At 32.1% G+C, this 27,295-nt stretch overlaps 2 protein-coding genes across 8 annotated transcripts in view; one reads left to right on the forward strand and one right to left on the reverse strand.

Annotated features, from left to right (window-relative positions):
* LOC114930018 (dipeptidyl peptidase 4 omega) overlaps positions 1 to 24,946 on the forward strand; it is a 373,400-nt gene extending 348,454 nt beyond the window's left edge. For all 7 annotated transcript variants that reach the window (XM_085489791.1, XM_085489793.1, XM_085489795.1 and 4 more), the window contains 6 exons: positions 151 to 373; positions 7,184 to 7,371; positions 11,338 to 11,532; positions 19,877 to 20,037; positions 21,392 to 21,603; positions 21,729 to 24,946. In XM_085489791.1, coding sequence (XP_085345917.1) covers positions 151 to 373; positions 7,184 to 7,371; positions 11,338 to 11,532; positions 19,877 to 20,037; positions 21,392 to 21,603; positions 21,729 to 21,824 — 1,075 coding nt within the window. In that variant the 3' untranslated portion in view covers positions 21,825 to 24,946. The remainder of the gene's footprint in view (positions 1 to 150; positions 374 to 7,183; positions 7,372 to 11,337; positions 11,533 to 19,876; positions 20,038 to 21,391; positions 21,604 to 21,728) is intronic.
* RpI12 (RNA polymerase I subunit RpI12) lies at positions 17,575 to 26,409 on the reverse strand. The gene is made up of 4 exons (XM_029301760.2): positions 26,170 to 26,409; positions 25,484 to 25,700; positions 25,267 to 25,292; positions 17,575 to 20,032 (listed from the first exon to the last, which is right to left on the reverse strand). The coding sequence occupies exons 1-3, from the start codon at positions 26,303 to 26,305 to the stop codon at positions 25,268 to 25,270; spliced, it is 378 nt and encodes a 125-aa protein (XP_029157593.1). The 5' UTR covers positions 26,306 to 26,409; the 3' UTR covers positions 17,575 to 20,032; position 25,267.
* Positions 26,410 to 27,295: the final 886 nt, after the last annotated feature.

Raw genomic sequence — 27,295 nt, forward strand, 5'->3', positions numbered from 1 at the left:
AAAATATAGGACACCTTACATATAAAATAAGGAAAGATAATGTTTTAAAAATTAGTTTTATGATTATTCGCGAAAAAGTCACGAGAGTAGATCTCTCAAATTTACACACTGAATATTTAGAAAAAAAAAATTTCTCTTTCTGTTTTGCAGATATTACTTGGCAACTTCGAAACGCGACTCAGCGGTTCAACATTTATATAGAGTGTCGTTGTTAGATATGGACCACAAGTCGGTGTGTTTAACTTGTAACATTGTCAGAGAGAAGGACGGCAGTCGGTGTTTGTACAACAGCGCTACATTCTCCACTGACAATTCGCATTACGTGCTCACTTGTGCTGGACCTGGAGTACCCGACATAAGCATCTACAATAAGGTATGTTCCATCCATGTATTTTCATGACTATTTGCGTAGCAGTTTTTAAGATCTTAGAGATCTTGAACCATTTTCTTTGCAAGGCTAACATTTTTCGATGTCGAATTTTCCGATATTTCCATATTTTTGTATTTAATAATGAATATTATATTATACATAATATTAATATATTATTAATTACAGAATTTTATAATTATATTAATATTATAATAAATTAGAATAATATATTTTTCGTATTATAAAATTTAAAGATAAATAGTATGCATAAAAGGTGTTTAGAATATATTCCAACTTGAAAATACTTAATATATTCCATTAAAGATAATAATAAGGGCACGTAATAATACGTCAGATGAAATCCGTAATTTAACAAGCTAAGAGAGCAAGTAGATCCATATACCCATCTTGCTATTAATTTCAATTTCGGATCCAATGTTATTACAGCGCGTTTGATACGTTCCATTAATCATTAGGTCGTCGAAGTTTCAACAAATTTGATCCTATCCAAATATGGAGCACGAGCGTTCTCGTATCTACATACATATATGCATTCTAGGCGAAATTCCTTTTGCCCTGCAACGCAGTCGCGCAAATTGTTACATTATCCCGTGGAAACCGCGAGCATAATGATCTTTTCGCGATCGCGTGCCCTCGCGCGTATTTGCATGTGATATAGACGTATGGATGACAGCCGCGTAATTCTGCTGGTGAGAGGTACATGGGGTCCCCTATCAGACCGCGGAATCGAATAAATTCTGTTACAGCAATAGAATACCCCACGTACTATGTACGGTTTAGTCCCCGGCACTGCACTGCGAGTAATATACGGCTTGCACAACGCATTCTCCCTCTTCCTCTCTCTCTCTTTCTCGTATGTATATATATATATATATATATATGTATATATATATACAAAGCTCGTCCTCGAAATTCCGCGCGCGAAACACATTGCGTTCGCGATACTATTCGCTCTCGGCCTAATCGGATCGGAATCACGCCGAGACAGATTATCGCGACGCTGTTACCGGCTTCGTAAAAAAAAAAGCGTAAAAAAATGCGACAATGCGCGTAGTTGTGCGTTTGCACAATGGTTTGCACCGGGGCGTAATAACGATACATTAAACTGCTAGAGTGCTCTCTGCTCGGTATAAATATTTTCCTCGTATTGTTTTCAAATTCGTTTCCGCACCGCGCGTATGTATATATATATATATGTACGTATATGTAGGAAGGAGAGGATATTATAAGCGCAGAACTAAAAGGTCATTTATTCATCGAACGTGTTGTGTGACACTCTCGTTTGTTATGCGCGTTCGATTGTGAAATAATAAATTGCATAGCGATTGAATATAAAGTCATTTTTTAAATGCACTCTTATATAGAGGGTTAAATTATTGTATTATGTCGAATTTTTGTATTTTGAAAAGGAAGAGTGATAAGAGCCGTTAAAATTTTTCATCATCTGACCACGAGCTTATTTTTTTCATTCGCGTCACATTTTTTGGATCAATTTTTAATTACGTAAATTAAATATTGTTGAAAGAAATTCGGTGCAATCACATAAAAAAGATAATAGATATCGATTCCCAAACGTTGCGTATAAATTTATCAAGTTATATAATGAACAAAATGTATGAGGTGAAATACAATTTATAATTTATTAATTACGCCTCTCGTGAAGCAGTTTGATAAAAAAAAAGGTTATTTTGACATTAAAAGATTACGCAATTAAAATCGTGCATCGTTTAAATCTCTAAATAAATTTGAAATTTTATCAAAATTATAATTATATACAAGATATTTAATATTAAATATTGAAAATATTAATATTAAATATTGTAAATATTTTGACGAATATAAAAATTTTTTAATGTAATATTCAGATATGAAAATAAATATCTTTGTTATCTTATAATTGGATACGTAAAGGTTCATGTGAAACAAAACAACAATTTTATTTTCTATTCACTCAAAATGCATTTATATTGCGATATCGTTTTTACAATTACCTTCTTGATACTAATCTTATTAATTATGCTTTAACGCGGATGAAAGAATATTTATGAAAGCATCAACACGGGGAGAAAAAAATGTTTTAATGCAGAAAATTAAAATTTACATACGTGCATAATCGAGGCAATATGTGTTGTAATATTAAATAATTTGTTATATGTATAATAGTTTCTCGCGAAATAATCCTAATTTCGCATACACGTGGCTTTATTTGCATTATTTAATTGATTCTCCATTTATTTTCGAATCGCAATACCCATCATCGTGATGTGGATGAAGTAGAGTTCATTTTAATAAATTACGATTAGCAAGGTTCGTCCATTAACAACAATCCGACATTGAAATCTACCGTTATTCAAATGCATAAACATAAAACTTCATTAACTCATATTAATGCAAACGCACGTTCATTTCTCATTCCTACATATATTACAAGCTCTAATTATTGGCCTCTGAATGTATGAATTCCGACAAGTTCGTATTCAGCGGTGAGTTTATTAGCAAAACGCGTGTTACAGCAATGTTTTGAATGCGAGTTGTTATCTTATAAAATATTACGTGCATCTCTCGTTTTCTTTTCTGTCATTCAACCGACTATCTCGATATCGCAAAAAAATTCTAGATACTTTTTTATTATCTATATTTTTTTGTTCAAAATATTCACAATAATCTTTCAAATCTAGATTTTTTGTAAATAAATCGATAATAATGAGTGAGTAATATAAAAATGCATCAATTATTTATTATGGATACAGCAGCGTTTGAAAAAAAAGCAGGACGAGAAGTCTTTGTATTTAAATTGCATAAAATACTTGACATATACTTAAATTAAGCACATGCACAGTTGGAAAAAAAATTATTATAAATTCATATCTTTCTCGAAGATAAACAACTGCATCTCTACTATTATTGCTCTCATATCTTTCTCATGAATCGATCTAAAAATGACTTGAGGATTTGAATATATTCAAGAGGAAGCTCTTTTCCTCTCTTCCCACAGTCTATCTATAATCTATCCGTCCATTTGCTTATTCGCCCGCCATTCTCGGAAGAAAAAGTTTGCGATTGAATGAAAGTTTCATTACTTTCGATAATCAAACTCTCCTTCGTCGAATTTAAATGCTGACAGACAGGTCGAATCGTCGCAAATTGTACGAAAAGTGCGGACAAAAACAATTGCAGATTCATGTATCAAGAGAGAACTCGTATTGGTAATTAAATTAATTGACAAACTTTAAAGTATTCACGACGATCGAATTTACAAACATAAGAATATAAAGATGATCCCTTCCCTCTTTTATTTTGATAATTTAAAATAAAATCCTATATATTTAGAAATGTCAAATGTTTCGATTCATCGAATTAACAATTAACAAACTTGAAGAGGAGAAAAATAATTTTATTTTCCATTTATTTCGATGTTTTTCATGGTATATATATTATATTACAAAGATGTATAAAGAAGAAAAAAAGAGAACTATATTGGACTTTTAGATTATATATATATTACGTTTAAAAATATCTTTGAAATATTTTGATTCGAATTAACAATTAACAAACTTAAAAAATTCACGATAATTAAATCCATGAAAATAAAAATATGGATAGTACATTTTCCCTTCTATGCAATATGTATTAGATAGATTCAAGTTCATATAAATATACAGTAAGAGAAAAATAACTTTATTTTCTTTTTATTTATTTTTGCATAAAATGTAAACTATATTCGCAAAATGATATAGAAAAAAGGAGAGGAAGAGCTATATTGGATCTTTAATTTATATCGCGCTTAGAAACGTCTTTGAAATGTTCTTCGATTCACCAAAGAATAAATAAAAGGTACGTTCGATATGCATCGAGCGATTCCCTTGTAATCTGATTATCGTAGCGACAGACGCGGACTTGAAGGAGAAGTCATTGAACTTCGAAAACGACTAACGTAAGATGTCAGGTACGGAATCTACGTGCTTTATCACGATCGACGGAGCGAAGAGAGAGAGAGAGAGAGATCTAGAAGCAAGAGGAAACTTGAGCGAAAATCTGACTATCCGGGGCGCCTTTATCCCTTATTTTCGCGCGACCGCTTAATGCTGATAATTGGTCTTCTCGCTCGGGAAACCGTCGACAATGAACATTAATCCAATTACGTTAAAGAGCGACCTTGCGCCGATGAAATTCGCGCTTTTATACCGCGCGAATCGATCTGCTGAAGCTTCCGTTCGACTCTGGCCGTTTTCAATTAGCGCCAGGATAAATTCCTGCATTTCTCTCTTTTGCTTCGTGTTACGTCTACATCGACTAATTATAAAAAAATCAATAAATGCGTTTGAAGGATTATACAGGAGAGGACTGCGTTTTAATTATATACTGCTCGACTGATAGCATTTAATTGTAAGTCTTATTGATCAATTTCTTAAAAATAAAACGGTAAACTTTTTATTAACATTTAAAAAATTTTTTTATTGCATTTGCAATTTTTTACGTTATTTTAACGAAAGAATACATATTAGACTTATCTATTTTATTTCAAAACTAAAGAATGGAAGACTCTATGAATAAATATTTTCTTTTATAAAATAATAACATAAATTATTATATTCCATTTTATTTAATTTGGAAATTTATTTTGGAAGCACGCGCGCATCGCGTTACTGAATTTATAAAATATCTTATTGCATAGAATATTTTCAATAAAAGTGTAAGATTATACTATAACGGTGCGTGTATTTTTAATCCAATTTGTGTCGAAACTAATAGAGTAATTTCTTGTACGTGGATATTGCACGTGCATGCACGAAGCTCGCAAACACGCGCAAAATCCTCTCTGGAATCCCTTTGCTCTCTCATCTTCGCCGTACTCTGATATGATTTATGGTGTACTTTTGGATACCGATCCAATTACGTCGATATTATGATATTGGCATTATCGAAATTTACAAAAGGCTCTAAGTGATACCAATTGAACGTGTTTAACTTTTCGATATTCTACTTCACCATTTTCCATTTATCAAAGCGATTCTCTTCTAATCGCGTGGTCATAAATTTATTAACCATAGCGAGATTATAATTTAAGATCAAATTTTTTTTAACTTGTATATATATTGATAATTGGATTGTACATATATCAATCTTGTAATAATTATTTTAAAATTATTTTTACCGTATTTTGAAAACATTTAAAAAAATTATTAATTAAAAATATACAAGAGACTAAACAAAAATACGATTAAATTTTATTTTCCTCTTTACAAGCTTCTAATATTCCTTATTAAATGTCTCGAGAAATAAAAAGTTAAGTATCAATTTAATTTAAAAATTTGACTGCAGAACAATTTTTTATAAATATACCTGAAAAAGCAAACATTACTTTTCCTTATTTTACGATATTTTTTCTACCTTTCAGAGAGCTAAAATAAGCGTTAAAAAGAGGAGAGTTGCTTTGTCGCTCTCTCTCTTTCTTCTTCGGATTTCCTCTCAAATTTTATCAATTTACATCACGCAAGCACTTGCAGCCAGCCTCTACCGAGGCGGCAAAAAAAAAAAGATATCGATCGAAAATCGATACCGCCGCGTCATATTGCGCGAGATTCTCTCTCTCTCTCTCTCTCTCTCCTCCCTGCACACAAAAGCCGGAAATGCTCGGCGTCGGATCGCCTGTCATTCACTCGAAGAAACTTCGGAGGGGTGAAAATGCGCGGGAGAGATTCCGCGTTTGAGAAAAAGTTCTCGCCGCGATGCAAAAATGTTCGAGCGGGGATTCATCCTTCGAATCTCGATCTCTCGATCTCGAGTGCACCCCCGGACTCACAAAAGCGCGCAGATTGCGCGCTACATTTGCCCCGATCTATCCTATCCCTCTCGCCGAGAAAGAGAGGCCATAGAATTCGCGCGGGTAAACTCCGACGCGCAAAAACGACGGAAACCGACGAACTTCGGCGACGCCCTTCGTCGGAGCATTGGCTCGGTTCTAATGCAATTTTTTTGCCCGAAGTATACCGCGAACCTTCTTTCCCTCACGCGTCGAAAAGGAAAAAAAAAAAGGAAGAAACTTCGAACAACTACTTACAAAAGTAGTCGCCCTTTGAACCGAATCGATTCCGATTGGCGAACCTGTTAAGGGGGATGTCGACTGAAGTTGCGAAGGACTTTAGGGAAAGCAAACCGTTAAACGTTCTTCTGACTCTTACTTCAACTTCGCCCCCTTAAGTTTGCGATGTCCCTGTGTATTCACGGTGCATTTATTCCTCCGTTTTTCGGTGTAATCTGTTATGGTTATAGCGGCGTCAGAATTAGGAAACGCTCGGCAATTGATGGCCCGAGATGAGGAAGAAAGATGAACGTAAAATCGAGCGTTAAGAAGATAAATAGTGCTCCTATTAAGATAAACGCCGTTAATTCGTCTCTATAAAGACATATAATATATATGTCTAAATTTTATATATTATAAGTTTAATTATATGCATTAAAAAATTACATACATGTAATAGTAAATAAAAAATGTAGACAAGCATAAATATATAATATATATAAATAAAAAATATATATTTCTCTATAAAGACATATAAAATATGTCTAAATTTTATATATTATAAGTTTAATTATATGCATTAAAAAATTACATACATGTAATAGTAAATAAAAAAATGTAGACGAGCGTAAATATATAATATATATATATAAAAAATATATATTTATATATAATATATATTTGTGTATAAAATGATTTTTATAAATCTTGGCGTTACGACGCCATTTGAGACTATCTAGTACATTAAAGGAGCACTTTTTCGTTTTCAGAATTTTACGTTGCTCTCCGTGTGGGAGGACAACGACGTGGTAACTGAGATAATAGACGAAAGATCGCAACCGATCGTTCAGAGATACAAAGTTCCAGTTCCTGGTGGCTTTAACGCCCAGGTGAGGCTGCTGATACCACCCGGTGCTGATTTGAGCGGTGCCACCAAGTATCCCATGCTGGTTTATGTGTAAGTTCTTTAATTTTTCCAATGAACACACACACACAAATCTCTTTCTAATAAGGGAACGCGAGAGCAGTGTAATTGCTCTCACTCTTTGAAGAATTAAAATTTTTCGTTACAGTAAGAGCGATATACCATTACATAAAAATATCTAACGTGCAAAATATTTTCTGTAAAGAATATTAATTTATTAACATTATATATAATATATTACTTTATTTTTATATATATATATATATATAATAAAAATAAATAAATATTAATAAATTTGTACACATACATTTTTGAATATATATAATTTTATATAAATTTAATCTCTTATCTAAAATTAAGATAAACATTTTAAGATTACGTGCATCGTGTACGGAATTTTTTTGTGCCCGTGATTAAATTAACATTTTTCAAAATATTAGAGCTCTTGATTGTTGAACCTCGTGACTAATAAAATAGATTAGAGGCACGTGTATTCTGGCAAATTGTCATGCCGGGCCACAATAGCGCTTTCTAACTACGAACCGAGTTCTTACATTTATACGTCGCTTTTCGACGTCTCTCTCTCTCTCTCCCTCGGCGTTCACTTAAAAGCATCCATATTTTCCGCCGGAGAGCGACAAGAAATGTGACAACGCACTCCGCGGGCATCATCAATCGGTTCTGACATAATGCACCCGCGAGATAAGCGTAATGGAGAGAGAGAGAGAGAGAGAGAGAGAGAGAGAGAGAGAGAGAGAGAGAGAGAGAGGCGATGACGAACGTGCAGCAGAGGAACGCAATCTGCACCGTGACGTGAAAACGAAGCTCTCCTTTACGTGGGCTGAATTAGGACGGGATGTAAAACCACACGAAGCGATGAGTCATTTCGTATTCAGTCTCACGAACGAAAACTTGAACGCGGGCTTCCTCGATAAAAGCGGGGGAAACGCGTTATCGATTCTCCTCCTCCCTACTCTCGTCTATAATCATATTAATGAAAAGTATCGTCGAAGTGATATACGTCGTTTTCTTTATTTTCCCCGTCGAAAAAGATAATTCGAAATCGATAGATCGAGAGCGAGCTTTTTCGCGTTCCTCTCCCGGTTAAAAAAAGCACGTGTATATGCACGAGAATGACATCGCTCTGGCAAAGCACGATCTAGCTCGCTCCAGAGAGGCCGATATAACTTTCCGGTATAAATTCTAATAACACCTAATTTGTAGGTCCTGGCCGAGCCGGAAACTTTTGAAAGTACAAAGAGTTTATAGTAGAAGTTGTGTGTGCCACACGATGTCCGTTCCTAAAGTGCAAGTTTTCGCGTTATATATCATTAGTGGATAGAAGAAAAATGATAATACGAAAAATATGTTTAAAAATTCCTCTTTGCTTAAGAGAATCAAAAATAAACATAATAATAAAAATTTTAATATTTAATTGTAATACATATTTAATAGATGTGCAAAATGTCAAAAATTATTCAACATCCAGGAATCTTAAAAAATTTCTATATTATTTCACAGTAATATTTTTTAGATGACTGTAATTTATTTGAAAAAAATTGTCAAATGTCAGGATCGATTTACGATTAATCCCATTTTTTGTTAAAAGAAAAAATCTATGGGAGCTTTAGGAATATCAAAGCTTAATTTGCCACAATTATTTTTTAAAATCCCATTTTAGTGATTTTAAAAATCCTATTTTAGAAATATTAATACTTTCAATAGATTTTTCTTATACATGACAGTTCACGGATAATTCACATATGTACATACTACTAGATATAGAATTTTAGCGACTACGAAAATTCAGTGAAAGCAACGCAACTAAAAGCTAGACTCTCGTGTAGAGAGGAGCTATTTGAGTGAACGCGTCTCGTTTGCTTGACGATGGCGAGTAAAGAGAAGTTTGAGTCCCCGTTCGCTTTATAGTCAAGTAATTGTACTGTCTTCCTGTTCGAGGCGATATATTGGATCGCGCCGACTTTTCACATATCACATGTATTCCCTGCTCTCTCTCTAGTTTTCCTAGTCTGATGAAATTCCTACGTCTAGATTATCGATCGCGATGTCGTTCGCATTGTACGAATCGGTGTTGCCGGAATAAATTTTATCAATGCAGCTGGAATAAATCATCAAGCTCGTCGCAAAAAAATTTACTTTATCCTAAATGAATATCTCTTTTTATCTCGTTAACGAAGGATATTTTATTTTATTTTGAGTAAGTAATTTCTAAAAAAAATTTTACAACTAAAAAGTTAATCGATGTATGTTAAAGTATCTCGTATTATTTTAGTGGCATAAGTTAAATAATAACCCTTTCTATATCTGAATTTGAAAAATAATTTCTTAAAAATTAGATTGTGTACGAGAAAAAAGTTTTCTTTCTTCTCTTTTCTTTTTGTTTATCCTTATTTTTAAATATACGACAGTGGCGATTTGAATACGTAATTTAAAGACATCAGTACTTTATTTTCACGTGTTTCTGCACTCAATGAGTTTTCCATGTAAGCTCCACATGATAAACTCGCGATATCAGTCTCCGATAAAACAACATTAGCACGATGGAAAGTACGGCTCGATATATCGCTTTTCTCTGCAATGAAATCCCTATATATTCTCCTTTTTACGCAGTTCGCTTTAGTATAACGACCTGAAGTATATTGTTACTTGATTATATGTCGCTATTTACGGACAAAGCAACACATAACATTATTTAAATTGATATTTCTTAAAGCCAACAACATTTGTTTTAGTAATTTACACGGATTGGTAATAAAAATAAAATAATACACAACTTTTTATTTAAACAAAATATGACGACTCTATATTAAATTAGAAAAATTATTTGCAGCATCGATTTTAATTATATTCATTATTTGTAGAATATTATAATGCTCGCGAAAAATTTTTCATTAAGATTCTTAAAAAAAAAAAACGTAAAGATGAACGAACATGTACAGCGGAAATTAATTAAATTAATCGAAGAATGTATACTCGCGTATTTTTTTAACGAACCAAAGAAGACTCGATATTCGAAATTTCTCTTTTTTCTTTAGTATTCTTATATTTTTGTCTTACGTTTATTATCCTCTCCCATAAGCCGGGTATCCCATAGAGCGGATCATCGGTTGTCATCGTATGGTCCATTTCGCCTCGATTCGCGCCGTGATGTTTCACGATACTGCCTCGTATCGCCGTCACACCTTCGCATTTATATCACACTATCCGCGGAATTGTTACTATCCGTCTCTATTTTCGCGTTTACTGTTCGGCTATTCGGTGGATACCGTATCAGAAAAGCCATCTTCCTCTCCGCGAACTTCCATTTCCTAATTCTCGCCATCGCCTTCGACTTTCTTTCTCTCCCTTTCTCTCGATGCATTTTCTCATCCTCTCAGGCCTTTCAATCCCTCAAGTGGCACCTGAGATTTCCCGCAAACGACCGTCGAGAGCCATAATGAGCGTGAAAGTCGAGGGAATTGCGCGCTAAACAATCATGAAAGTAGCTGACTACAATCGCTAAATCTGCTACGAGGATTGGATTTTTAACTAAGAGAATGGCCGATTTTTTTCCAGACAATAAGTAAATGTCGCAGCTTTATCATCTTCGATATATTGTAAACAATAATTTTTTATTCTATTATATATAAGATTTTAATACATACATACATATATGTATATAGTATATATATTAATTTATAATATTCATTATATAATATAAATTAATATACAATATTATTACATATATATTATGTAGAAGATTACTATATATTACTCTTTTTTATTTAAGAAAATACAATTAGACAATTATAAAAAAAATTGAACATAGTCAAGATTGCTAGTATTTTTTAATTTTAATTTGTCCAAACATTAAACGCATATGTATAAAATAAACAAATAAACATATGCGTATAATATTTCAATTTATCATGTAAACTTGTCAAGGAAAAAGCCACGAAATAATGTAACACCTGTAATAATCTATTCGCGTCTTTCCAGGTACGGTGGACCAGACTCGTATCAGGTGACGGAGAAATTTAACATAGATTGGGGCATGTATCTCGTGACGAACAAAAGCATTATATATGCCGCCATCGACGGCCGCGGCTCCGGATTAATGGGCAACGACATGCTGTTCGCTGGATACCGGCATCTCGGTACCGTCGAAATTTTCGATCAGATCAACGTTACCAGGTAAGAGTTCATCATCATAGCAATATAATTTCTTGATTCAAAATTTTCGAGTCTCAAAATTATTCGTGAAAAATGTGGATTACCGAGACTCGTCGAAATCAAATTTATTTCGAACACCTGAGATCTCGAATCTAATAAAAATTAATTTTTATTTTTATTAATTTCAACGTTACCAGGTAAGAAGTTCATCATCATAGCAATATAATTTCTTGATTCAAAATTTTCGAGTCTCAAAATTATTCGTGAAAAATGTGGATTACCGAGACTCGTCGAAATCAAATTTATTTCGAACACCTGAGATCTCGAATCTAATAAAAATTAATTTTTATTTTTATTAATTTCAAAAATCTAAATACGTTTCTTAAAAGTTAAAATTTAATATCTAATATATATTTAAATCTATTTTAAATAAAATTAAAATTGAGCATCAAATTCATATCATCCTTTTCCTTTATACTTTATATAACATTTCCGAATATAAGAACTCTATAGTTTTTCGAGGGAGAGAGAAAAATTCCGCAACGCATTTTTAACATAGTTAAAGTTGCTTCGAATGCCTAGCAGACCTAGCTACTTGTTCATTGACAAAAGAATTAAAGCAGCACAATCACATATATATATAATCCAGGTCATAATCCCGGCGTTGACAGTTCGAGCTTACATTCGTTTACACATGTAAGTCTCATTAACCGGAAATTGCCTCGGACGCGTACCTTAACCGGCGTTAAGAGTAACGAATGAGCCAGACTGGAATCTGCGGTTGGAACAGCTGCTGGGGGAGAAAAAGGGACGTCCATCGGCCCTTGAAAGCGTAGCAGGCAAAGTTTTGCTTTAGGACAAACCTAATTACAGGGGGATGGCCACGATCGCGGATGGCTGTCTCTCTCACCTTTCCGAAGTGACTTATCTCGTACCCTCGATCGGGAGAGGCGCAGGATAATCCCGCTAAAACCCCCTAAGTTAACTAATCTAACTCTGCGTATTAGCGTTCACAGAACGCGGGTTTTAACGAAGTTCTTCTTTTCACTGCACCCGTGAACTCGCGGTCCGTGTGTTAACAAGAAGAAAATTGCTCGTACTTTCGTCCGAATTTATCGGCCCTCCGACCCTTCTTCTTCTACTTCTTCTTCTTCTTCCCTTTCACGGCCGAAACCGGAGTCGGGGAAAGAGAGTTCGCGACCTCTCCTCTCGTATTTCCAGCCGAGAGTAATTTATCTCGATGCCGAGAGAGAAAGAAAGGGAGGGAGAGTGAGGGTGAATGGATCGGGTAGCGAGAATTTCGCCACTTATATGCTCGTCCATCTTTGAACCGAAACATCAAACTTCCGGCTATGATGAATAACGCTTATTCCGCTGGCGGGAGAGTCATATTTTAGCGTTTAAGCGACAAAACGAACCGCAAACGTCGACATAGGCTGGCATTTTCGCAAATCTCTCCGCGCGGAATCACTGCGTAATTTGGCTAATAGCAACAAGGCAATATTCGAAATAATAAATCTCGATTAACTAATATTACAACTAATTAAGAGACTCGCGCGGAAAGAGTAATTGGTACGCAAGTTATTGTTTCTTCGTAAAAATAAATATTCCTTTAGATCGATTCGAGAATAAACATTTATTCAAAATAAATATGAATTATTTATATAAAAGTCAATACTTATTCAAATCGGATTTGAATAAATATTTATTTTTTCAAAGAATAATCCGCGTACTAATTACCACGCTTAATTAACCCATTTATTAGTTGTTTGAAATTTTAACATCCATTTTCTTGATTTTCTATTCGAAATAAATGACACGATTTAACCCTTGTGTCGATGAACGAATGGTAACCGAGTACCCGAATTAACTTTAAATGTTAAAAATGTTCCAGAACTTTTCTCCGCTCGAAATAACAAAATACAAAGAGCCTTTGTATTCGGAAATGTAAAAAATATAAAGGAAAAGAATGGGTTTGATGCCAGGCAGCTTTAAAAAAATTATCTCAGTCCAATATTTGACACAAATACGCGGTTCATACTCCTAAAATGGATATCTATGTATATTAATTAAATGTAAAACATTTAAAAAATTTGACGGTAGATTTCTTTATAAAATTAAAGGAACTTGCTGATTAATTTCGTAGTACACGAATCGAAATATTTGATATAGTATTTTATATATTGTTAAAAAATTATATTAAATGATTGATAAATCAGATAAGAACAGAATTATAATTCTAATTAAAATTAAGAGCTGTTAAGATACTAGTTACAATAAAATATAGATTTAGGAGTAATAAAATTTTAATTTTATTGAAAACGGATTTAAATGTAAAATTGTACAAATTTATAAGTTGAATTTTAATTATATTATGAGCAAGTTGTACGTCATTTTTATTAATTCTAATTTTTAAGAAAAATAGTAACGCAGTAAATATATTGGAAAAATGTATTTAGAGATCAGCACACCCGAGTATTCATGCATTCATGAAAAGATGATAAATTATTGCATTGACAGCTAAATTTAAATGGATGCAGTAGACAAAAATCTATAGCATAAAGTTTGATCAAACTATAACGTGGTATTTTCACATCTTATTGCGAACAGCTCTGAGACCTTCTTACTTTTTTGGGTTTCTCTTAATATTTAATAATAGCAGACATATCTTGCTACAAACTCGCTCTTCTTTCATGTATAGTATATATAGTTCTTAATACTTTTATAATTTTATTATAACTCCCCGACAAGCGATTTTTTTTATCTGTGTCATGATGTGATTTAATCGAGGACGAAGAATAGTTCATCTCTCCCTTTTTATCATAATATTATAACAATTTCACTATACAGAAGAAGAAAATTGAGTTATTTCTCTAAGAATGCCAATCTAATTTTTTCTATAAATAATTGTGTGTGGCGACTTAAAAAAAAAAAAAAAAACTACGAAACTCTCTATAGGTATATACTTAAATTTAAGTAGAATATCGATCTATCTTTTTTTCTGAACCGCAATATTCAGAGGTAAAAAAGACTCGAGAAATATCGGAGAGATATCTTTTGCATATTTTACCAGTATAAATTTAAAAAAGAGAAAAGAGGAAGACCATGTGTTATATATTAAATTATTTGACATTTGTGTCATTTTTTTCTGACGTTTTCCACAAAATTTTTAATGAGAAAAGCTGCAGGTAAAATCTTAGTATTCGGAAATTATTTAAGGCTTCTCGAAAAAAATTCTCCTCTGAGAAATCACACAGTCTCCACGAACAAATACAGCAGGGGCAGAAATGCTCGAAATCACTGTGGAACCGGCGTTCTTTCCTCCTCTGTTGCGATTGTAAGCTGAAACAGACGATGTACGGACACGCGAGAGAACGCAAGTACCTTCCATTCCCTTTCTCCTGTATGTATGTACATCGCGATGTTTTGCCGCGGGTCCGGCTCGTAAAAAGCGAGCCACGAAGTTGGACGCGCTCCAAACGATTGCGGAATCGTCCGTCTCCTTTCAACCCCTCTCGGTTTCCCTCTCGGTGCCATTTCCACCCCCGCTGTTGCTGCTCGTTCGACCCTTCTTCGCGAAACCCCTTTTGCGAGCGCGTTTTTGTTCCCTTTGTTCCGTCATGGAATCCAATCGACCGGACTAACCAGCGGTTTCCATGATCGCTTAACTAGTGAATAACGAATATCTACTGTTGATGGGTGTTGAAAATTTGCGGGGACGACACGACACGCTCCTCGTTGGCGTAAATAAACCTTTGAAAGGGAATGATTAACAATAGTTTGCTCCGAGAGAGAAAGAGAGAGAGAGATAGCTCCGTGCAAACGTTTGTAGTTAATTGAAAGAGTGGATGTGGGTAGAATTATAGGGAGAATAGTTAGATACAGAGAAAAGATTCTTTCAGAAAAAAAATTTTAATGTACAAAACATTATTTATAAACAGCATCATATAATTTTAATAAATATGTAGCTATTTCGTAATTATTTTGAGAAAAAAATTCTCGGAGCATTTGAAAAATGCAATAACTTTATTTTAAAACTTCTTTATAGTAGTAAAAAATGCAAGATAATTCTGAAAAAAATGTTAACAGAAAACTTTTTGTTGCTGCTTGCATTTTTAAAGAAATTTATTTATTTATTATACATTTCCCAAAATGCAAGACGTTGAAAGTTATACAAAATGCATATTTTTATCATATTTGCTCTCGATAAGAATATAATAATAATATTGCAACTTAAAATATGTCATCATCATCCTACAATCGTGATTTAAAGATCTATACTCTACACATTTATTCAATATTCGTTTTTATTGCGCTTCTTGCCAATTTCATTTAATTCCGTGGAAACCTCCCAATGATTTAAGCCCGGATACGCCTTGTATTCACGACTTTATTCGAAGCACCGGAAAAATCCGGCTTTAAATTCGCGCGTTCGTGATCTCCCGTAGCGTTTTTTCGATAAGCAACAAACGATGCAAAGGGCGAGCCAAAGGGCGAAACAAAAGGGGTCATCCGGAATACCATCGTAAGAAAATACGTATTCTAGGCTAGGTGTAACGTATGTGTATTTTCTATTTTGGTGTGTGTGTGTGCGCGCACGCGAGTTGTGCAAAACGAAAGAGGGAATCGCGGGTCCGAGTTTTCTTTCTATCTCTCTTTCTCTGCCTCCTTCTCTCGCCTTTTTCCTCCTTATGAGAAGAAATAGAATTCAGCGTACCGCGCTGGTCGATTTACGAGGTAAATAAATTTCACCGACCGGGGGCAAACAAAATCTGCCGCGCGAGATAGAGAGAGGGTTACCAACATTTCTACGGTATGGACCAAACATAGGTATAGAGTATAGAAAGGGGGCACCCGGGTGATCCCGACGGGGCCATTATTATCGAACACACGAGATGCCAGAGACAATAGTCCGAAGAGATTGGAAGGAAGAAATACGTATTTTCTCTTCCCGCCAGTCTTTCTCTTTTCTTTTTCCATTCAGGAACGAAAGGGGGCAAATTCGCGCAACGCTTCGCGGAACCCTCTCCGGATTTCCGGAAATCATGAGGCAGGACGCGGCACTCGATCTGGCAGAGATCTAAAAAATATATAGGACGCTCCCGTGGGTATCGTCACCGCGCACACTTTTCGCCTGTGGATTCGTCTATCGAATTGCAGCGCATCTTTTTTCTCTGAGGGTAGTGCGATTGAATTTTTCCCTCGCAAAATTTGGTTTTTAATTTGTAGCATCGAGTAATTGAAGAAATAATTATACAGCGGTAGCGTCACACTGCAAAATTGTATTCTAAATTAAATGCAAAATAAGCTTCTTGTCTTTCTCGAAATGTTTCAAAATTTGGTATTTAATTTATTATATCGAATAATTAAATATATATAATGAAGACGCCCTCGGGAAGTAAAATTATTCTAAATTAAATGCAATATAAGCTTTCTTGTCTTTATCGAAATATCCTCTTTTGCAAGCTTTAATTCATTGTATAGAATAATTAAATATAGATATAAATATAATGAAGACGCTGTTGGGGAGCAAAATTATTCGAAATTAAATGCAATACAAACCTTGTCAAATTTGTCGAAATATCCTCGTTTGCAAGATTTTATATATTAGTATTTCCAATATCTCAAAATGTGGCATTTAAATTATTGCATCGAATAATTAAATACATATATAAATAATGAAGACGCCCTCGGGAAGCAAAATTATTCTAAATTAAATGCAATACAAACCTTGTCAAATTTGAAATATCCTCGCTTGCAAGATTTTATATATTATAGTATCTCTAATATCTCAACATTTGGTATTTTATTTATTGTATCGAATAATTAAATGCAAATTTGAAATATTCTTGTTTGTAAATTTTTATATATTAATATTTCCAAATATTTTTTATATTAACAGTACTTTAGAGCATGTTCTTTTTTATATTTGTGAATACAAGAATTACAGATAATATTTTTAATTAGAAAATTTAATAGAAAATATCTTTTTAAAAAAGAAAAACTATTATTTTTACGATGAATGCTCTAAAAAATTCGATCTATGAAAAATTAATTAAAATATAAGATAATACTGAAGAAGAGCTCCATCTTCTCCGATATAATTTTAATTTACAGATTCATGTTTCACATACAAAAATACACAATTATATTGCTACAAAGTTTCGGCAAAATCGAAAAGGATTTTCACAAAATTGTAGTAAAAATCCCGAAATTTAAGTCAAAATCGACGAGACTCACCGTACGATGCACAGCAGCAGAGATTGTTACCTGTAAAATAGAAATACATGTAAATTATATAGTGAAATTTGACTAATTAATTTGATTAATTATTTAATCGAAAAATAAAATTATTTTATCCACATATATTGAGTATATTTAATATAACTTAAATGAAGAATATAATAAAAAATAATAGTAAAATAAAATAAATAATAAATTACCATAATAGTTGTACCATCGTCACCTGGGGCCTCCTCCTCGTAGAAGACGCACTTGCACTTCGAAACACTTCTACTCGCGTTACTTTTTTCCTTCGCGACGCCCGGGTTAAAGCTATCATATTCTTCGACGTGTTTTGACGCGAGAGCTTCTTTGCGCGCGAATAAAACCGATGCTCCGTTTTCGCGTCGCGCTTTTTTCAAGGCTCATTTATATTATCGAACGACGATGACGCCGATATTCGCGAAAATTGGACACTTGTTCACTTCGACCTGGCATTTGTACGATATTAAAATCAGCAATATGGCGGCGCAACCGTAGTCCTACTCGACCCGCGATTTTTACGTAAATTACAAGTTCTATTCGTCGCGCAACGATACTCCGATACGATGACACGGAAGTACGAGCGGAAACGCGCAATGGCCCACTTAGTATACGATCGACAACGTCGAAAAATCCCGTAAATTTTCGCGTCGAAAGCGCCCGGTGAATTGCCGCGATCCGCACTCGTGAAGTCGCGCGCGCGAAGTTGCGGCCGCTCGAGTCGATACTGTGACGTCACGCGCGCGTTCGAGATATCGAACGAGAACGAGATCTCGCGCGCGCAATTACAAACACATAAATTTAACTTGACTAAACTTTTCAACAAAATATTTTGTTAAATATTTTGTTGAATATATAAAACTATTTAAATTAAATATAACATTTTAAATCTAACAAAACGTATATTTGATTTCAATACTAATATATATTTACTTAACAAAATAGTAATTTAATTGAAAGGTTTAGGAGGGGCTAACAAAATTTTTTCTTTCAGTGCATATTTGTGAATGCAAGAATTTAATACATAGATAATAATTGTAATAGAAAAAGTATTTTCAAATTCAAAGAATTAAATTATTATTTACGATTTACTCCAAAAGAATTCGTTTTAAAAATAATTTATTAAAATAGGTTGACAATTGTTGAGATTTCTTGAAAATTTGTAATAATTATAAGTATGCTATTGTAGGAAAATTGCGATTGCCTGACGTGTGATTCGCGAGAGATGATTATGTGCCCTTTAACACGAAGCACACATCGCATGCATAATCGCATGCAAAGTGCACGCGAGATAATGGAGAAAGGGAAGCAGAAATTACAAAGTAATCATCGATTCTTATCGCGCAAAGCGCTCGATTATTCCATGTGCACGCTCTTTTTTAGCGAGAGGTACCGAGTGTCTTTTTTTACGAGCGTTATTATAGTATTTTCCGGTAAAAGAAGGCAATCTCAAATAATATAGCTTTTCTGCGCGATTCTCTTGCTTATACGACGATAAAAGAAGATTTATCATAGCAAAATCAAAGAAATAGATTTCTAAAAAGATGCTTTAAAATGCTAATATAAAAAAATATTTGGAGATATTAATATATAAAAATTTGCAAAAATATAATGTCAATAAATTTGACAAGGCATTTAATGAATTTTGCTCTTTGATAGTGCGGCTTGATTATTTCTTCAATTATTTGATACATTATAAATTAAAGAGATCAAATTTTGAGATTTCGGAAATACTAATAAATAGAAACTTTGTAAACGATAAATTAAAACAATATTTCGATAAATTGGCTTATTTTGCATTTAAATTAAAATTAGTTTTCTAAATATCGTGTTTTAAAATTTATAAGTAGAAAAATATTTTCCCGCAAATATTCTCTCTCTTCTCTTCTTTCTACTACCATTTTTCTTCTAGAAAAGTAATTCGCGATACGAAATGAAATCACTAGATTCCCATTAACATTTTTTTTGTAATATTCATTTATAATAATATAAGCCATCATATATCTTTACTCTCTTCAACATGGTACTTTCAACAAGATTTTATGCCACTTGTAAAAAAAAGTAGCACTTATAAAATACAAGTTTTTTCTTTTTCTTGCAGATACCTGCAGAACGAGTTTTCCTTCATCGACCGTGCAAGAACGGCAATATGGGGTTGGAGTTATGGTGGATACGCGACCGGCATGACACTCGCCATGGATTTAAAGGGTGTCTTCAAGTGCGGCATGTCTGTCGCCCCCGTTACGGATTGGGCTCTCTATGGTGTGTAATACATGGAAAAAAATTAAAATAGTTAAATTTTAACTGTTCCTATATTAAAATCTGAAATTTATTTATCATGCCTAAATTTTAGCTATGATAAAACTAATTTTTAGCTATAGTTTAAGAATTAGCTAAAAATTCTATAGCTAACAAATATTAACTATCGTAGCTAAAATTGAGGTATGATTATTGCATTTTATGTGTAAAATATATAGGGACAGCTAAAATTTAATTATATATGATAGCTATTTTTTCTGTGGTAGAGTAATTAAAATCGAATCGGTGATATACAACTGACGATTTATTTCACAATAACGTTTAAAGTTTTCTTTTAAAAAAAATTATTATAATTTGATACCGCAAATCGGGATTATTTTGTGAGAACACAGAGACAATTCCTCCTTCATTATTTACTAAAACTTGCTTAATGCAGTCTGTTTTAATGACGGCAAAATAAGAGGAGAGAGGATTCTTAATAAACAACTGTGAAACAAAAGCCGCGCCGCGTCATGAAGTTACTATTCTTCTTTTCTCATAAAGCAATCCCTGGTTTACGATAACATAAAAGCCGGAAAACTTTTCTATCAACAAGTGGTTGGATTTTCGTAGCGTTAAGGCTAGAAAAAGAGCTTTCGAGTTTGACAATGAGTTAAAACACTAGTTATATATTTAAAAACAGAATTCATCGTTGTAAAATTTATTCTTACAATTAGACTGAACTGAGTGTATTTATTCATCCTAGATACATGTATTGTATATCTCTTTTTAAATGTTTAAATATACAAAGAGATGGAGAGAGATAGAGAGAAATATAATAACCAAATTAATCAAAGAATAATTAAAAAATTATGTTATATTTTTTGCTGTGCTATGCCGGTAATATCATTGTCATGAAGAAAAATTCTTCCAGAGAGAGCATTATACTCTTGACAGTTTTTATTATAATAAAAACGTTGTCAAGAAGCTTGTGGGGAGAATGTTAAGTTTATTTGGTCGTCGGATTTGTCTAAGAATTTTTTACGTGGCGACATTTTAACGAAGAAAAGTATGCTTCGCGGAAAAGACGTGCTGCTGCAGCTTTAATGTTACTTTTTCAACTACTTTAAATTCGTGTCAGCATTACCTTTCCTCATTAGAGCACGCGAGAAAAATACACGTGATTTACAGGATGATGTTAGAAAGACTTATGCGGCGTCAGTTGTGCAATTTCTGCATAAAATATCTCGCGCCGTATAACAACGTAGTGTATATATGAATCTGTGGGTGTGAATATGTAGATTTTTTCTTTCTCCCTCTCTGTCCAGAAATATTCATATCTAGTTTCTATTAATACAAATAATTATTTAATTTACAGATTCGATTTATACCGAACGGTTTATGGGTTTGCCAACCGTTGCTGATAATCTACAGGGTTACGAGCAGGGTCAGTTACTCAACAAGGTTGAAAATATTAAAAATAAGATGTACTATTTGATTCACGGAACTCTGGATGACAATGTGCACTATCAACAATCGCTTATGCTTGCGAAAGTGTTGGAACAGAAAGATATTCTTTTCAGACAACAGGTATATATGTCTTATTGGATTAATAATATATTAAGTTACAAATCAGATATGATTAAAAAAATATATATATATAAATAATTTATATATATTATAATAAAAAATACATATAATTTTTTGCTTTGCAGACTTACACGGACGAGGATCACGGTATCGCCCAATCACGAGCACATCTGTACCATTCGTTAGAAAACTTTCTGGACGAATGTTTTCAGACGTCATGATCGGAGCATAGAATAGTGATGACAATCTAGGACGCTGTACACCACCTGCCTCACACTTACCAGTTGTAAATAATCTAATTATGTGTACAGAGTTTATGTACGATATGTAATATGAGCGTTTTTAGAAAATGTGTACATAAGGGTGAAATTGTCGAGGAAGAGTGGGAGGATGAACGAGAGAGAGAAAAAGAGAGAGCGAAAAGAAAAAAATGCAAAAGAAAAGAGGTATATTAATTAGTAACCAGTAAACGCGAAAAAAGCTACCGCAAGGCAGGTCTGTGAGACAAACATGTTTGATACATTTTTTAAGATACCCGGTCAAACGGTGCATCAAAGGCCTAATAGCGGCGCGGATTCCGTCGCCTAGCTATTTCACACCCCCCACAAAGTGTTAGATATCGTATTGTTGCAGTTCGTACTTATTATTCGCGGCTATGTTTTATCTCAGCGTTTTTTCTTCGAATGTCTTTATTAATTATTATTAATGCGCGAACTGTTGTTTTCCGGATGGTCAAACGAATCGATTTAACATGATAAATTTTCCATTCTACGTAATTAAATTAAATTACAATTAAAAATAAAATAAATTAATAAATTAAATTATAAGTTCACAGTTTTAAATTAGTTTAATTGCGTTTTTATCTAGAATATCACGTCCTATATTTGTTCAATTCTTCTATCACGGTGTCTGGTACGACAATTAAATCACTTTAGAATGTTCACATATATGAGTTCAGTTGCTAACTTGAAACGAGACTTCTTAAAATGTTGAAAAATCTAATTTTATGAAATCAGATTTGATACCGCATAATAAAATAGAAAAAAAGATTCTTTTTATAAAAATCCGTAGTTTCTATAATATAGAAATTCTAAAAAAGATAGCTTCTATATTAAAATGCTTTTTTGAAAAAAGAATATTTGTAGAATATAGAAGAATATTTTTAATATTTCAATATTTAATGTATGTGTAATTTGAAATAAGTTATTATTCCACAAAATATGCAATATTCTTAAATTTAGTTTACAAGTTGATAATATATTAATTATTCTTTCCGTCACATAAATAATTTATATCAATATACTTGTAACGATAAAAAAATAAAAAATGAAAGTACGCTATCGTGTACATTGTCCGACAATAATATTACCGACGATATTCTGAAATAATTATTACGGCCTATTCAACGCAACATGTAAACTATTCATATTCAAAACGCATTTGTTAAGTATTTACAATGCAATACTTAAACTTTCGATAATAAATCGATAATCAATATTTAAACGCGCTCAGTAATTTTTTAATTTTTATGCAAAACTAAATTTTCTGAACTCATATATGTTATCTTAAGGCTCTGGAATACTCAGCAAAAAGTTAAGTAAAACTTTCATAAAAAAAGGAATAAATTAATATCGCTTACTCTGATATACAAATTAATTAATGATTAACGATTAATGATTGCTAGTGCTACATAATTATAGCGTTATGCTAATCGAAAGATAAAATAAGAAATATTGTACAAGCACAAATTTTTGCCAATTGAACTCTACAACATTCGCCGACAATGTAACCAATTAATGTATAATATAAAAATCAAACTTTTGCATAAAAAAGATGGGATTGCGCCACTTAATTTTTGAAATGTATTTAGAGAAGATTGTTCTTGAAGCGTTATATATTTTCACAGTATTGTTTTACGACTACTGTAACGTTATTAATATAACGTAATTCTGAAGAAAGTGCAACAACACAAAACACGATATAATCGATGAAAATTATATTCAAAATAGTAGTACCAAGTTTTTATATGTTTGCAGAATCTGAAAATATAAAAGTAATGTTTGTAACGATTTATGATATCTATAATGTCTATAATCAGATATGTAATTATAGATATTATTTTTAATATGTCGATAAATCGTTGCACATTTTGAAAAGGAGGTATTTCATTATGAAAATATGTACAAAGACATTCCCAGAAGAAAATAACGTATAAATAAAGGTATATGATAATGTATACAGATGATTAAAATATATGTTTTTCATAAGACGTATGTATATTACATGCTGTCAAACATAATACTGAAAAGTGTGAGCATCATGTTTAAAATAACAGCATTTTGTAAAAAATTAATTCCAATATTTTAATATATAAATTATTAGGAGCGCGCTTTCACGCGAAACATATATAAATAATAAAATCCTATCTTTCGAGATCTTTTGGAATCTATCTTATCACACGGCAAAACGGTTTTGTTGTCAACATTATGGATATCTAGTGCTGTTAATATCTCAAATATATGTTGGAGTCTAATAAAATTATATATAAAGTTAAATAACTTGAAATAAATTTAAAATATTTTACTCTAGTTTTCTCTCTTGCTATAACTTGCTATACTTGTCTACTAAATTCAAGTTGAAAAATCGGTTTAAACTTTTTTCAAAGGTAGATTAATTTAAGAGAGCAAGTTTTTTAAAAGTTTATGATGCGTGTTTAAAATTTACTTGAAGGAATAAGAATTCGTGTGTTTCATATTATATATCGAATTGTATCTTTTAATTGTAGATGTAAATTTTACTTTCCTATATTGTAATGTTTGTGCTGTGGGTATACCAGAGTATTAAGAAAGTGCAATTACAACACTTTATATATCATATATTTGTATTTCTATAGTTTATATAAAGTCTACTAAGTAACTATATATAAAAGTTAGGCAGCAATTAGTTTATCGACATATTTTCCTTAAAATGAGATATCATATCTATTTCTTATTATTATTAGATGGGCAAATATTAGTGCCAATGTGTAAATGCACACATAAGTAAGGAACTATCGACAAATTCTCTGACTATTAAAGTTTTTTAATACAAGGACCACTGTGTGTAACAATTTCAAGAGTGGATCAAGATGAATTTATTAAAATAATTGTTAACTTTTATCTTGACACACACGTGTTGTATATAGAAAATAACTTGAACACTTAAATAAGATAACAGAGCATTGTTAGAAAGAAGATATTGTAACAATGACCCAGTAGAATTATAAAATTGAGGATGTACTCTCTTTCACCACTATTTGTTGAGTGTATTATAAATAAAGCTCTATGTTTTATTAAGAGATAAAGTGTTTATACCTTGAAAATTATCCTGTTATTAACTTTAGTATGCACAAATTATGAATACTTAATAATAAAACTTTACTAATAGAAATTAATATCGCACATTTTAATAAAAATGTACAAAATATAAGATATCGTAGAAAAAAATACAATATCATCAAGAGTTTTTCTTCGATATTATCTCGTATAGTATAAAAAAATTATAAAGAAAAGATAAAATCATGTATTGTTACAAATATATTTGTTACATATATTTTTATCGCAAATCATATATTTGTAACAATGTCTTTATATACAATGTATAATATATATAATAAAAATTTACCTTAAGAATTTTCAGTTTCTTTGTATCTGCAAATATAAAAGATTATTAATAAATATTGCATAGGTTATACAAAAACTTAATATATTTTTACTTTAATCCTTTTGTGGAGTATGCTAAATGTTTTGACAATTTCAGCTTGCCATCTGACCACAAAACATTAATGTAAAAATAAGAATAGATTCTATCAACAGTAATTTTGTTTTGCACAGATACATACTTGCATTTGGTACATGTGTAAAATACAGTTTGTCCTTCATCAGCAGATCTCAATTGTAATGTGGCATACGACATTTTATTGTTTTGACACTGAGGACATGGTCGTTCTACAATTGGTCCATCTGCCTCATCTTCACTATCATTGGCTTCTTTGGCGGATACATAAGTGTCTTTAGAATTAAAGTGAATCGTACATGTCATTTCCATATCCCCAAAGACTGAAACAAATAAAATCGAAAGCTGAATAAATGTTCACTAATGATAATTGATTATGATATAATTCTCCTTTTAATTACTCAATCTTGAACATGAAAGATCTCACATTAGCATAATAGTATAAAATAATAAAATCTTGAATAGCATTCCGCTAAAACTCTAAGTTGTCTTTTGTTCACACAGAGATTGTAAATACTTAATAAAACTTCACTATGGACTAATATCAAACATTTTAGTAAAACTGACACATTCTAACAAAATATATATAAATAAATAAATAAATATATATACATACATATATATATAATCAAGAATTTTCTATTATTTCAATGTATTATCTCGTGCAAACACTTACAAGGAATAAATGAAATAAAATCATATATGTTTGTATAACAATTATTTTGTGCAAAGTAACGCAAGTAATAAAAATTTTAAATAATTAGAGATTTTGATATCTTGTTTGAAACATACTTTCTGGATTCCATTTCCTTTTACATGCGTAACATGTAACCACTGTTTTCTTTCCGTCCAATAATGGCAGAATTGATCCGCAATCCGGACAGAATCCAGGTGCAGTGATAAAACAGCTGTTGCTCTTACGTTCCATTGTTAAATGCGTTTTTAATCACGCACATAATATAATAAACAATACAACTTACAACCTGCTTACAACCAGCAACACGTTACTCCGTTCCAGAATGAATGTATCACATTCAGTGCTGCCAAACTAAAAGATATAAAAATAACTAGACCACGTGACTAGAAAGAGCGCCATCTAGTTACTAAGCGAGGGAAAATTCAAATTATCAAAAATGAAAAGTTCATATATGAGACAAAAATTCTCTTGAAAATTAGAATTTTATTTAAAAAGTATGATCATTAAAGGATTAGGGTTAAATAAAATTTCACGATTGAAAGAGGAAACTCTCAATACAAATCGATTACTATCATAGGAATTAGAAATTTTTATAAACGCTGATTTTTTTATTGCATTATTATAATTTATTTCATATATATAAACATTTGATACAGTTTTAAAATTTTATTTGTAGAACTTATTTTTTTAGCAATGGTGTGTGTTAATAATAGCTAGATTTATATCCTATCGGATATAGTATATCAGAGAAAAATGGATGGAGTGATCAAGATTGAAAATTCGGTTTGGCATGAGATACTGTGTCGACTTCGTTACGTTTAGAAATGTGAAATAAAATTGTTTGTAGAGAAGAACGGAATATAAGACTCCCATCGTTCCATTTCGATATCATTGTCTAACGACTTAAAAGTCGAGTTAGCTCACGCACTTATTATCGCGCATTGACAGTCCTATTATAAGTGATTTTCATAATAAACTCGCATGTTTTTTCGCCTCTTCGCTAACCGGAAGATATTATCCGCAGAAAATAGAAATTAAAATTATACAGATACATCAAAATTGTTGAAAAAAATTTATGTAAAATTAAATTCCAAATTTGTCTATGTTTTACGCATAATTTTATAATAAAATATTAAATCAACACAAAATAAAGATAATAATATTTTTTAATATCCTCGGAATTGCTTTATCGAATTTTTTTCAGATCGCATTTTATGCACT

The sequence above is a fragment of the Nylanderia fulva genome, unplaced genomic scaffold (assembly GCF_048542155.1).
Source record: "Nylanderia fulva isolate GAGA-0341 unplaced genomic scaffold, ASM4854215v1 Scaffold9, whole genome shotgun sequence".
NCBI lineage: Eukaryota > Metazoa > Arthropoda > Insecta > Hymenoptera > Formicidae > Nylanderia > Nylanderia fulva.